General features: G+C 25.2%; 2 protein-coding genes across 2 annotated transcripts; both read right to left on the bottom strand.

Moving 5' to 3' along the window:
• Nucleotides 1-3,193: 3,193 nt before the first annotated feature.
• Nucleotides 3,194-5,995, bottom strand: cgd1_160 (conserved hypothetical protein; the record flags this gene model as incomplete). Its single annotated transcript, XM_627878.1, has 1 exon — nt 3,194-5,995. One exon carries the CDS (start codon nt 5,993-5,995, stop codon nt 3,194-3,196), a length of 2,802 nt encoding a protein of 933 aa, XP_627878.1.
• A 470-nt stretch (nt 5,996-6,465) lies between these two features.
• cgd1_150 (predicted secreted protein, signal peptide) lies at nt 6,466-9,453 on the bottom strand (the record flags this gene model as incomplete). Its single annotated transcript, XM_627877.1, has 1 exon — nt 6,466-9,453. The coding sequence occupies one exon, from the start codon at nt 9,451-9,453 to the stop codon at nt 6,466-6,468; it is 2,988 nt and encodes a 995-aa protein (XP_627877.1).
• Nucleotides 9,454-12,477: the final 3,024 nt, after the last annotated feature.

Below are 12,477 nucleotides of genomic sequence, written 5' to 3'. Positions count from 1 at the left end.
GCATGCACCGGTGCAATATTGAGTTTTGCTTTATGCTTAACTAATTGCATGCCGGTAATCCACATAATAAATATTTTTTTGGTTCTAAATTACATATACCGTTATTTTACAAACCAGTTTTTTTTACGTAATTGCATACCGGTAATCCACAAGTATTTTTGATTTTCAAAATTACATACACCGGTGCGATAATTACTATTTTTTTACACGTAATTAATTGCATGCAGGTAAACCACAACTATTTTTTTATATTTGACATCAGTAAAATTTTTTTAAAATTTACCCTGATTATTTGTTTTGCCAATCTTTGCAAAATAAATATAAAATAAATGACAATTATTCAGACTCTAAACAAAAACTATATTTATGTATTGTGCTATTTTTTTTTTAAACTCATTGATTAACCGAATTTGTTATTTCAGATTTAAAAATATCACCAGATCATTTTTTCATTGAATGATTTATTAAATAATTTGCCATTTATTTTAAATTTTCCGTAAAACTTTTTGTAATAAACATTTTTAATAGGGAATTTTTAGAATATTTTAGTTATTTAACGATAAAACATCTCGAGCTAATAAATATGAAAATAAAATTTGTGAAAATATTTTAGGAACGTTAATTTAAATATATTTACAAAAAAAAAAACATTTTTTTACAAATAAATATTTATTAATAATAGAGTAATTTCTTCAGTAATTAGTTAATATTTCTTTTGCCTTAGAGTTTTAACAATAAGAATTGGGAGAAATGAATGAAAGTATCCGAAATTGAATCTTAGTAGAGCTAGTTTCATAAAATAAGACTACTATGTATAAAAAATCCCAATCACTTTATTTTGTTCTAGAATTTCTTCTTCCAACTGAGAGATTATTTTGTACAAGAGCAGAAATTAAAATCCTTCTTAAATCCTCGAATTCAATTTTAAAGCTATTACTTTAATTTAATCAAAATTTCTTACTTAAAAGGAACAGAATCATCTTCGAGTAAATTTAAATGATCCCAATGCTATCTAATCGTGACTTTTCCAAAGTTTTCATTTTTATTACCGTATTATTTAGTTTCAAAATCTTTGTTACTTTTTTTTGTTTTGCATTATTTGTTTTGTATTTTATAATCTCTTTAATCATATTTTAATCCCTTAAAGTTTTCCTATTAAAGACTTTTACAAATTCCAGAAACAATTTGTTTTTTTACTAGATTCATTTGCTGCTAAAGTTATTAAATCATAACTTCTAGATACTAAATATTTTTTATTTTAATTCATCTAAATATATAGACTTTCGACTTTATAGTTAATTCAATTAGTGAATTTTATTTTTGTATTCAAAATTAATTTTTTTTTCTAATTACGAAATTATTATTAATCATTTAAAATTATATCATTTATTACCAATAATCAGTTTAGGAAATAATAAGATTCTTTTAAATGAATATAATTTTATTTTTATATTTATTTGAAATTAATGCCTTAGCAATAACAATATTTTCAAGAAATATTTCAAAGATTTTTTTGAACATTAAATTTGAATCTAATTTCACATATTTGCTACAATATTTCTGATAAAACATTCAAAACTTGAATTTATGACTTTATAACAGTACATTTTATTTCACATTTTTTTTTTGTAATCGTGGGGATTTTATTCTTGAAGAATTAATAATGCATTGATTCAAGTTCATTTTTAACTAATAAAAAAATAAACCTCTCTCAAACAATAAGAAACAATAATGAAATACAACACAAATTATTTAAAGTTAATTTTATTGTAAGAAATTTAGGCTGTTAATTAAATAAATCATTTGTTACGATAAAATTTTATGTTAATGTTATGATTAATTTTAGAAATTTTGAAATTTATCCAAACTATTTGATTAATAATTTTATATATGGACAAAAATCATCTTAATTCAGAAGATTCTTGGCTATTTGAATTTTAAATATTAAATTTGAGACTAATTCATTATTTATTTTTTTTCTTCAACTCACAAAGATATTGAATTTTTATGTATTCTTATAATTAAAATTTTCTAGAAGTTGAAAAATAATCAAATAACAACCTTTTTCAAGTATTGATCTTACTATAATAAGTTAACTAAATGTTGTCATCTTAAAAGCAAAACTACTACTTTTTTTCTTTTATTCAAGAAACTTCTTGTATAATTCGTAATTATTATTACTCAAAGTTTTTTATTCAATTTAATTACTATCAAATGAGCATTCTAAATTTTATTATTTTTTTGAATTAAAACCATCTATTTTTTTGCCGATTGCCCTTTTCCAAGTATACTATTGAATTTTTTTAAAAAAATATGTATAATGTATTCAGAATATTGTAAATAAACTTAACTTTTTAACTTCATAGATATACAAGAAAATTAATTACAATATATATATTATTATTCAATGCAAAATTTATACCCGAAATACAATAGTCTTTAAAGTTTTTAGTTCAAAACCTATATTGAACTTTATTGTCTTATTAAAAATATGATCGAATTATTTATGTTGCATTTCTTTGAAAAAAGAGCGTTTTTTATGAATATGAACATAGATGAGTTAATATCTGTGAGGAAAATTAACTTTTAAAACTATCCTTAATTGCTCCTAATTTATTAATTTTTAATTTAGTCAGACTAAACTTGAATAACGACACATGTCACCTAATAGATATGATTATAATATGAACAATAATATTCAAATTAATAATGCTCTCATATATTAAATTAACCAAAACTGTATATAAATTCCATAATATTTATCCAAATTTAATTCCAAAAAAAAATATTTGGAATTATTTTGATAAATGCATGAATTTCAATCAAATATTGCAGAATATTGATTTGTAATTTGTATATAAGATTTCTTCATTAAATTATTCAAAAATAATTGAATAATTTGCATTTATCAAGAAAATTTACGTCAAGGCTCATGAAATCAATATTCAAATAAATTGTTTGTTCTTATTTCAAATAGGCTTTGAATAAATGAGTTTCTTTATACACATAAAAAATATACACACAATACTGTTGAATGAGCTGAATTAAAGCCTGATGTTTTTTTTTTAAATGCGCAAATTAAGGTATTAACGTAAAATTGAATATCGGTTTAAACAAAGTAATAGTTTGATATTTTAATTCTGATTATAAAAAATATATTACATTAAGTTATTAAAACTCAAATATTTACTATTTACTTTGTTATCCTTCGTGATAATCCCGACCTTTTCCTATCCTTCGCAATTAAAACGGATACTAAATTCTTAAATAATATAATCATCTGCATTATAATTTGTTTTAAAATCATATTTTCTATACCTGAGAGAAATGGGAATATCTCAAAAAATAAGTGACCTATTTCGTCACAACAAAATAGTATGGCTTGTTTTATAAAACTGTACGATGAGCCGACTGAAACGTGAGAAAAGTTTAGAATTTTAATATTATAGGTAGAAATCATGTTTTGAACAATTTCTTGTCCAAATAATGTCGGAGGAACCATAACAAGTGTTCTTTCATCAATCAATTTTTTATTTATAATAAAGCAACTTTGATTTTTCGATAATATGCGTTTCGTTGCTCTTCTTGAATTGTTTATATATGATTTATTGTAAAATTTTTTAGAAGTTCCTTTTAAAGTCCTTTTGTTGTCTGCTAAAGAAAAACTACCATTCAAATTTTTGTTTGAAGAATTAGTTCTTGCTCTAGTATGTTTTTGTCGAGTTTGAGAACTTTTTCTAAATGTGCGTCTTATTTTACTATCTTTATCAGTTCTATTTGTGCGTCTTGATTCTTTTTTTGTTGCAAAAGTTGCATCTTTACCAAATAAATCAGCCGTAGGACCAATTTGACTCAATGGTCTAACTGTTTCGTCAGCTTTTCTTTTTTTTTTATTGATATCAATCGATTTTCTCGAATCTAAACTTACCACATCTTCTAACTTGGGTCTTCGTTCTTCTATTGTCATTAACGAGTTTTGATCCGAGTATTGTTCCAGTATTTTTGTTTTTTTTCTAATTGATTTATTATCAGGATCACTAGATTCGTTAGAATTATCCGCAAATAACGAAAATTCAATATTAGTTATATCGCCAATTAATCTTAAATTAGAAACAAGATTTGAAAAGTCATTAGCACCCGATATAATCTCTCGCTGTTCCTCATGAGATATTAGTCCATCAGAGGAAAGTATTTCACCAGAAATTTCCAGAACCGTTCCAATAGCACTAGAAATGTCGGCAATATTATTTTTATTTAAATAACTTTGTTGGTTTTTCATCATTCTCGCTACACGCAATAGCTGGGATGTTTCTGATAATATCTGAGCTTTTAGTTGTCTTTCTGATTTCTTTTTGGGTTGGCCATTATTTGCCCCTTCAATCCCTTGTTTATCTACATTTTGTTTGAGCCTGTCCAAATTACTATTTTTTCTTATTTTAATTTTTCTTTTTTTCGCAGAGTCACTTTTAATTTTTGTTAAATATATATTTGGTTTCAAACTGTCCTTGCTCAAAATTCTTCTCATAATTTTTTTATCATCCCTAGAAATTGTGACTTTACTTGTTTTTTTTGATTTTGTATGCGTTTGTTCAAAGTTTAAAATTGTGTTTTTATAGTGATCTAATGCTTTTTCAAAAAGTGGATTTAGTCTGGAATATATTGTGCTAATATACTTTCCACCGCTTTCCCCTGATTGCTCTTTTCTCACAATTTCGAAAGCCCTAAGCAATAATTCATAAACACAGTTCATGAAATATAGTATTTGGCTCTTCAAAAGTGAGTTATTCAAATTCATTACTGTGAAATCTAATCGTAAAAATTCTTGGTATCTCATAAGAGTCCTTATTTCCTCCCTAATTGTAACAACTACAGTTTGAGAAAGTCTTATCTCAGTTCCTCTGGAATTAATCATCAATGTTGCTGATTTACATGCCTCTTCAACTTCGTTTTTAAATGAAAGAAACTTTATTTTGTCAAGTAAAGATAGGTTCATGGCAGCAAGACCTAAAAATTCAAAAGAAATTAGTGCTGTTTCTTCTTTTTTAAATATACCTGTTTCATCTAGGTTTCCATTTTCAAAAAAATTTACAATAATTGATTTTGCATTCTCTATTTCTCCACTACTCAAAGTAGGGTCCCCTGTTTCTAAGAATTTATTGTAAGCCTCAATAGACTTGACTATCTTCTCAAAATTAGATCCCATATTTACTAAATAGCCAAAATCATCGTTTAACTCAACTGAAAGAGTTGATTTGGAAATTTGTTCTATTTTTGATGCGAACAAACTATTAAATTGTGATGTAGTCATTTTAGAATATTTAAGAATACATTTACTAAACATTCTGAGGCAGTCATTAGAAACCCCAATCAAGAATTTTGCTGAACATCTGAGATTTGAATCAACTTCTAATGAAGATAATTTCTCGAGTAATATTACCATTTTTGAAATTGTATGAACCATATTTTCCCAGTTTCTTACTATAGTATCAATAACTTCCTTTGAAATATTATTAGATTGAGTGAAAAGTAAAGAAAAAAGCTTATTGTTCACAGCAAGATTAACATAACGAAGTAATTCATTGGCATGAGTATTAAATAATATTTTGCTCCTATGTGAATAAGAGGAACGCGACTCTAAATATGATGCCATATTGCTTACTTTTTTATGTATAGATTTATAGTTTCTATCATCAAATATTGCAGAGAAATTTACTATCAATGACAAGTATTTTACCAAAAATTTGATGATATTTTCCATAAAATAGTTGGTCTCATATCTGCAAGACAATAATCCTGAACTTGTAATTTGAGCCAATAATTCAGAGGGATCAAGGGCGTCTTGTTCTTTTACCTGGTTTCCAAAACCATTATAAATACCTGTTTCCTTTGATAATGACTTTCTGTTATCAGGAACTGTTGCACCATTTGACAGAATTAATATATTAATAATTACTATAAAGAACAGATAATAGCAAATAGAAAATTTCAGGTTCATTTGATATAGTACGTAATATTTCTTCTATCATCTATCAAAAGCATTACCATGTATTGTTAATATTTTTCCCATTATTACATAATTTTTTTTTTTTTGCAGATAATCAATGCAGATAGTCGGTCCAAAATTACATTACTGCTCAAGATCGTTAGGCGCCAATACATTTCAACTATATCAACTTAATAGAAAAATAAGACAAGTTAATTGCAGAAAATAACGGGTGAATTAAGAAAAAAAAACTATTCATTATGTTCGTAAAAGACAATTTAGATTTTTAATTAATGCAAACATTAGTGCAGGTAGAGCATTATTTGTAGTTTTATATGAAAAAAACTTAATATTTAATTCTTTAAAAACAAAATTAATTCAAAGATTAATTAATCTGACGCATTTATCTCGTAGTAAAATAAGCATTATGTATCCATAAAATATAATATTTTTTTGTTCATTTTAAGTCAGAATAATGCATGTTATTCATTCTTTTTATTATTAAACATAATAAGTAATCTAATTAATCGGCTTATTAGATCCTTTTGAAAGTTTTTCATTTGAATTAGATCACAGCCTGTCAATAGCGGTAGGATTTCAGTATGAATGCGAGTAATCTCTTCACTGCAAAATTCGATGGCAGCTTCTATTTCTTCAATAGTGGAAACTTCTGTGATTTCTAAAAAATCGAGATTAACAATATTAAAAAAGCTGAAAATATCAACGGATTGTGCTTCTTCAGCTACTTTTGATTTTGAAAACATAGGAATAAATTTGGATTTATACCCAGGTGAATCATCTACAGAATAAGACATTCTTTCTTCTAGCTGTATTAACTTTGAAATCATTTCTGAAGTCGCATCATCTGAATAAATTTCAGATTTTAAATGCAGCTTTGAACGAGATGTTGACTTTCTTCTTTTTCTAGATCTGGATCTGGATCTGGATCTAGTTCTTGGAATAGATTTTGCCCTAGTTTTCAAATTTGAACTTGGCTTATTTCTCAGAGGAGGCTCAGATAAAGCTCTTCTTACAAATAATTTACTGCTTTTTGCTCCAGATCTTGATTTTCGAGCTTCTGAGTTTGATTGTTTTCCAAATAATTGTTTATCGGTTATACTTTCTATTTGTGAAACAGAAGAGGGGGAATTCGAAGTTTCACGTAAGGAAGAGCTCTTTGCAGTTCCTTCCATAGCTCCTCTTTGACCAACTTTTCTTGTTTCAAAAACAAATGATTCGCCAAATAATTCAACAGTACTTTTGACCAATGGGGTATCACCGGGTTTTTCATTTGCAAGTCTTTTTTTGGAAACTCTTTTTTCTGTTACATGACTTGAACAAGCACCCTCGGATTCTTCACTTATGCCTTCTCCTTTGCTTTGTTGGTGTGATTTATTACTTTCATTAATAGAATCCTCTACGAGTTTAATCACGGGTAACAAACATTTGCTAAAGTCCTTTTTTTTTACATGTTTTTTCTTTTTAACATCAGATGAACAAGTCTCTTCATCACCACTTGATTCATTAGAAGAATTTTGGCTTGAATCACTTCCTATATCAATACTATGTGTAATCTGATCTTTTGTTTGGGCATTATTCATTTCCATTGAATGCGATTTAGATCTCCTTTCACCTGAACTTAAATTTTTTTTAGATTTTCTTGTTAATCTTTGTCTATTAACCGCTTCTCTTATTAGTTCTTTTTTTATTGATTTTTCATTAAACCTATTTATCTCTTCCATCAACCTTCTTCTTCTTTCAGCCTTATTTCTAACAGTAGGCCTAATCATTTTTTGAGTTTCTAATATTATAGAATCACACTCTTGTACTTTTTTTATCTCATATTTAACCTCAGGATATGATTTTTTTTGTTTTGATTTACTTCTTTCTTTCAGCTTCTCAAGTCTTTTCTTATATTCCAACTTCTCTTGTTCTAATTGTATTTTTTTCTCCGCTTCAAGCTTTTCTTGTTTTTCTTTTTCTTCTTTCATTTTCTCCTTTTTTTTCTCTACCTGCTCAGTTATTATTTGTTTACATTTAGATATAGTACTTTCTCTTATAACGCGAATAGTTTCTAAAGGTAAAATTGTTAGACTCTCGTTCTTTTCATTTGATTTTAAAGATGCTGCGCATTCTTTTCCTATTTTTTCATAAGTATTGATAACCAAAAGCATTAGCTCTTGAATATATTTGCCACATTTATTTAATTGAAATTCTTTTTTTAACATCTTCAAGATGTTTAATAAACATAAATAGAGGCCTTTAAGATTTTTAATTATTACGTCTCTAGATAATTTATTACTAAACTTGGAAGATAAATTATTTAAGCTTATTACTTTTTCATAGTCCAAATTTTCCATTACTCTTTTCTTTATTCTGAAACTGTCTTCTACATCAAAATTATTTTCAGTGCCTCTTGTCGAAATCTTTTTATTAATATTTGAAATGGCTTCTTCAACTAGTCTTATATTTTCTGATAGCTCCTGATTATTAAAATAAAACATGTTGGCAGATATTAGTCCCAATAATTCCATAGATATTGATAATAAAGATTCCATTTCTAATATTTCTTCTTCGGTACATTCATTATTTTCATAATAATCATTATATAGTTGTTTAAGTTGAGAAGCCTTTTCTTCGGTTAAATTTTGATCCGGATTTTCCAAAAATGTATTATATTCTTCTAATAATACTTTGTTTGTTTCAAAATTAACTTTCATCTCCATCATAATCTGTAATTTTTGATTAGAAACCACCAAGTCGATATTAGCTTTGCTCAAAAAATCTTTTCTTGAATCAAAAAATTTCTTAAAATTTCTTTTCTTTTTTTTGTAAGATTTTATAGATTCTTCTACCAAACTAATAAATTCGGAAACATAATTAATTAGTATTGAAACCATTGATTTAAGACTTGAATCTAAATCACAAGAAATTAAATATTCAAGTAATGCTTGAGATTCTCTTATTGGTTTTATTATTTCGGCATGATTTTCAACTATATTCATAATAAATGCATACTGCTGATTTAATGACTCGGTATTTAATTGGTTAATTGTACTATATCTTAAATAATCAAAGCAACTGTTATACATATGTTCCAACTTTTTATAGTCTATTAGCAAATATTTGTTAATAAAGAACGACTCTAAATTTGCGTGAAAAATCGTTTCTCTCAATCTTTTTATTTGCTCATGAAGAACATTTTCATTGAAAAAATATGAAAACTTAAGTAGTAAAGCGGAATAAGAAAATAGTAGCTTAACAATTATGTCAACTAAACAATTCCGCTCATATGTATTGGATACCAGAGTTAATAAAGCCAAACTCTCCTGGCTTAATGTTTCTTTCTGAATTTGGCCTATATTTTCTTTAGAACCACTTTTTTCATTAAACTCAGCTCCTTCTACTATTAAAGTTAATAAAAAGGTGGCAATTACTAAAATATTTAAAAAAATATGTTTATTTTTCATTTTTAATAAAATTTTAGATTTGTATTACATAAGCATTTAGATCTCTAGTATAACTTGACCTATAAATTATTTTTCTTTTATCTACGCGCTATACGCGAATAATCTAGTTAAAGGTTAATTTTCATAATTATAATTGTAATATATCAAATACTTTCTTCAAAATAGTTTCATTAAGTTTAGATAATTTATTTCTGGTGAATTTTCCGTAGTAGTACAACTTTCTCAAATATTAACCATTCATTTTTAAACACTAATTAGTTTTTTTTGGAATTAGATTTTTAGTTGCAAAAATTGATATTTCCGATGTTATTATCATTGTTTTATTCCCGATAATGCAGATGTTAATTAATATATTGGATCATTGTTGCTTTCTTACTTTAATAATTTTATTTTGTCGTTTAGTATTTCTTATTAGGGTCATGAATATTGACTTATCAATTACAATTATGGAGCAATATTTTCCACTGGTAAAAAGTGTTATTATTTTAGGTCATTGATTGATATACATAAATTTTGCTCATAATTAGTTCTCTATTTAAGTTAATTAATAGTTAAACTTTCCTTATTTCGTTTAAAAATTTTATGTCAATATTATAGTTGCTTTAATAAATTAATCAATAAATTACTATTTACATCAAGTAAATAGGCTATCTTATTTCCTGCATCTATTAATCAAGTTTTTGGATGTTCATGGACTATTTTCCTTGTTATTCTGCACAATATTGAAATAAAGTGTTTTCACTTTGGTTTAGTTTTTGAATTCACTAAGAAAATAATTACAACTTCATTTCACTCATCACACTATTATTTTATGTTAATTTTTTTGAATTAATTTCGTATTTATCCTTAATTTGTTTTAAATTATTTAATTTGAAATGGTTTATTCCATTGTTACGTATTCTATTCAAATAATTTAAACAGAAATTTTCATCATTTTTTTTAATTAATTTTACAATATTTTAATCACTTATATTTTGCAAAATTACTACTTGACTATTAATTTTAATTCTTTTATTCGGGTTTTCAGAGCTAAAAGAACTAGCAATAAGGTTTTTAATGCTGTAATACATTAAAAATCGACAATTTAATATTAAAAAATTTAATTACACTAAATTTTTTTTTGAATTGTTAGCTCCATTTATTTTGAGTAGCCATTTGTTTCTTCTTTAATACAATATTGTGTTTAATTCGATTTTTATTAAATCTTTGATTAAATATTTTCTCTAGATAGGCTTTCCTTCATATCAAGTGAAGTTTTGATCTATTCTGCGTTTTGGTCTTGTTAATTTAAATATTTCTGAAAAATTTTTCTCATTAAATTCACCAAGAGTAACTCTGAAAAGCTATAAATTGTTTAATTTTTTGTTTTAACATTTTCTTTTTTTGCTTAAATGATTTATTTTTGTAACTTTTCTTGAATCAAAATCTTCCAAAAATTCAGAGTAGTATGTTTCCGAAAACTTTCAACAATTCAAGACTCTGGATTAATATTTCTGTTAAATTCTTTAAAACACAAATTTATTTAGAAAAATACCCAATAATAACTTAATGTTTAATATTTTCATTAGCAAAGGCAGGTTCTAGTTCAAATTCAGCTTCTTGCAAGTTTCTGTTTTGATCTATTCAATATGAAGTATTCCTTTTTTTTCCAGGTTTGAATCCCTCAATTTGCTCTTGAATTAATTTTCTAATATATTTATCTTTTGTTTATTTTTCTTTAATTATTGGTAATTTTTTTGGTATTTTCATGTTTTTTAGTATAGAAACATAAATAATGTCAACCCTAGACCTGAAGTTGATATTTTTATTCTGGATAATGTTTGAGATATTATATTTGCATTTTTCTGTGTTTCTACTTCATTTCCATTGCTATATTTGTTAGTATTTTTGTTTTATATTAGGTTTTTGTTTTAGCTAAATATTTTGGGCGAAACCTTTTATATCTTTTTTGTATTTTTGAATAAATTCATTTGCACAAGTGATAAAATCTATTAAACATATCTAAGCTCCTTAAAACTTATTTTTTGGCAATTCCTTCGACTTTTTCTTGTGAATATTTTTAATTTTAGAATTCTATCAAAATTAATTAATCGGAATATCTTTTTTCAACTTTGCAAGGCTCATCATTTTCTTTTTTAATGAATGCTTCCTCTATTGTTTAAAACGCTAATTTTTTTTGTAAGTCAAAAATATTTGACTTTCATTGTGAAGTTTTCTTAAATTAATTTTTGCTTTCAAATTTAAAAAAGGCTTCAAGTAAAATTTTGCCAGTTTAATGTTTTTCATAATAATTTAAATAACTTTTGTGAGTAAAAAAATAATAAAATTACATTACTTGTTTAATTTTTGATTATAATGTAAATATATATCATCCATTAAATTTTTGAAATATTCCTTAATAGTTCTCTTTTTATAAATAGATTTCAAGCTAACCTTTATTTCATTAAATTGAAAAAGTTTGTTAATCTTATAAATGGTGGTTTCCACTTTTTTTTTATCGTATAACTTTTTTAAAGTTTGTTTTCTACCAACATTGAAAATAAATATTTTTCTTCTATTATTGATTAGAGTTATTCCATGTTCTCTTGGGTTTCTTTCTAATAAAACTTAATATTAAGCTTGGCTTTGATATTGTGGCTTAATGTATGTAATTTTTAAGGTATCATCTATTATCTTGACACCAATATTTGATCTGTAACGGATGAAAAATAGTCTAATATATTAAATAATGAATAAGGAATATCTTATCAAATGGAACCAAGTATTAAGAATATTATGAATGTATCTAAGACAATATAAACTACAGATTTAAGATTTTAAATCTCTTTTATAGAGCATTTCATTCATGATTCTCAACAATAAAAAAACTAATCTACTAGATTTCACAATAATAGTTTTATTATTTTCTGTCGAGAATTTAACTAATTTATTACACCATATTAACAGATTTTTTTATCCCTACAACTTTAATTCCAAAAAAAATCGCCTTTATTAGCGTTTTAAAGTGAAATGAACGTTAATGAA

Source organism: Cryptosporidium parvum, chromosome 1 (genome assembly GCF_000165345.1).
Source record: "Cryptosporidium parvum Iowa II chromosome 1, whole genome shotgun sequence".
In the NCBI taxonomy this organism is placed as follows: domain Eukaryota; phylum Apicomplexa; class Conoidasida; order Eucoccidiorida; family Cryptosporidiidae; genus Cryptosporidium; species Cryptosporidium parvum.
This window is presented reverse-complemented; position numbering and strand designations above follow the sequence as displayed.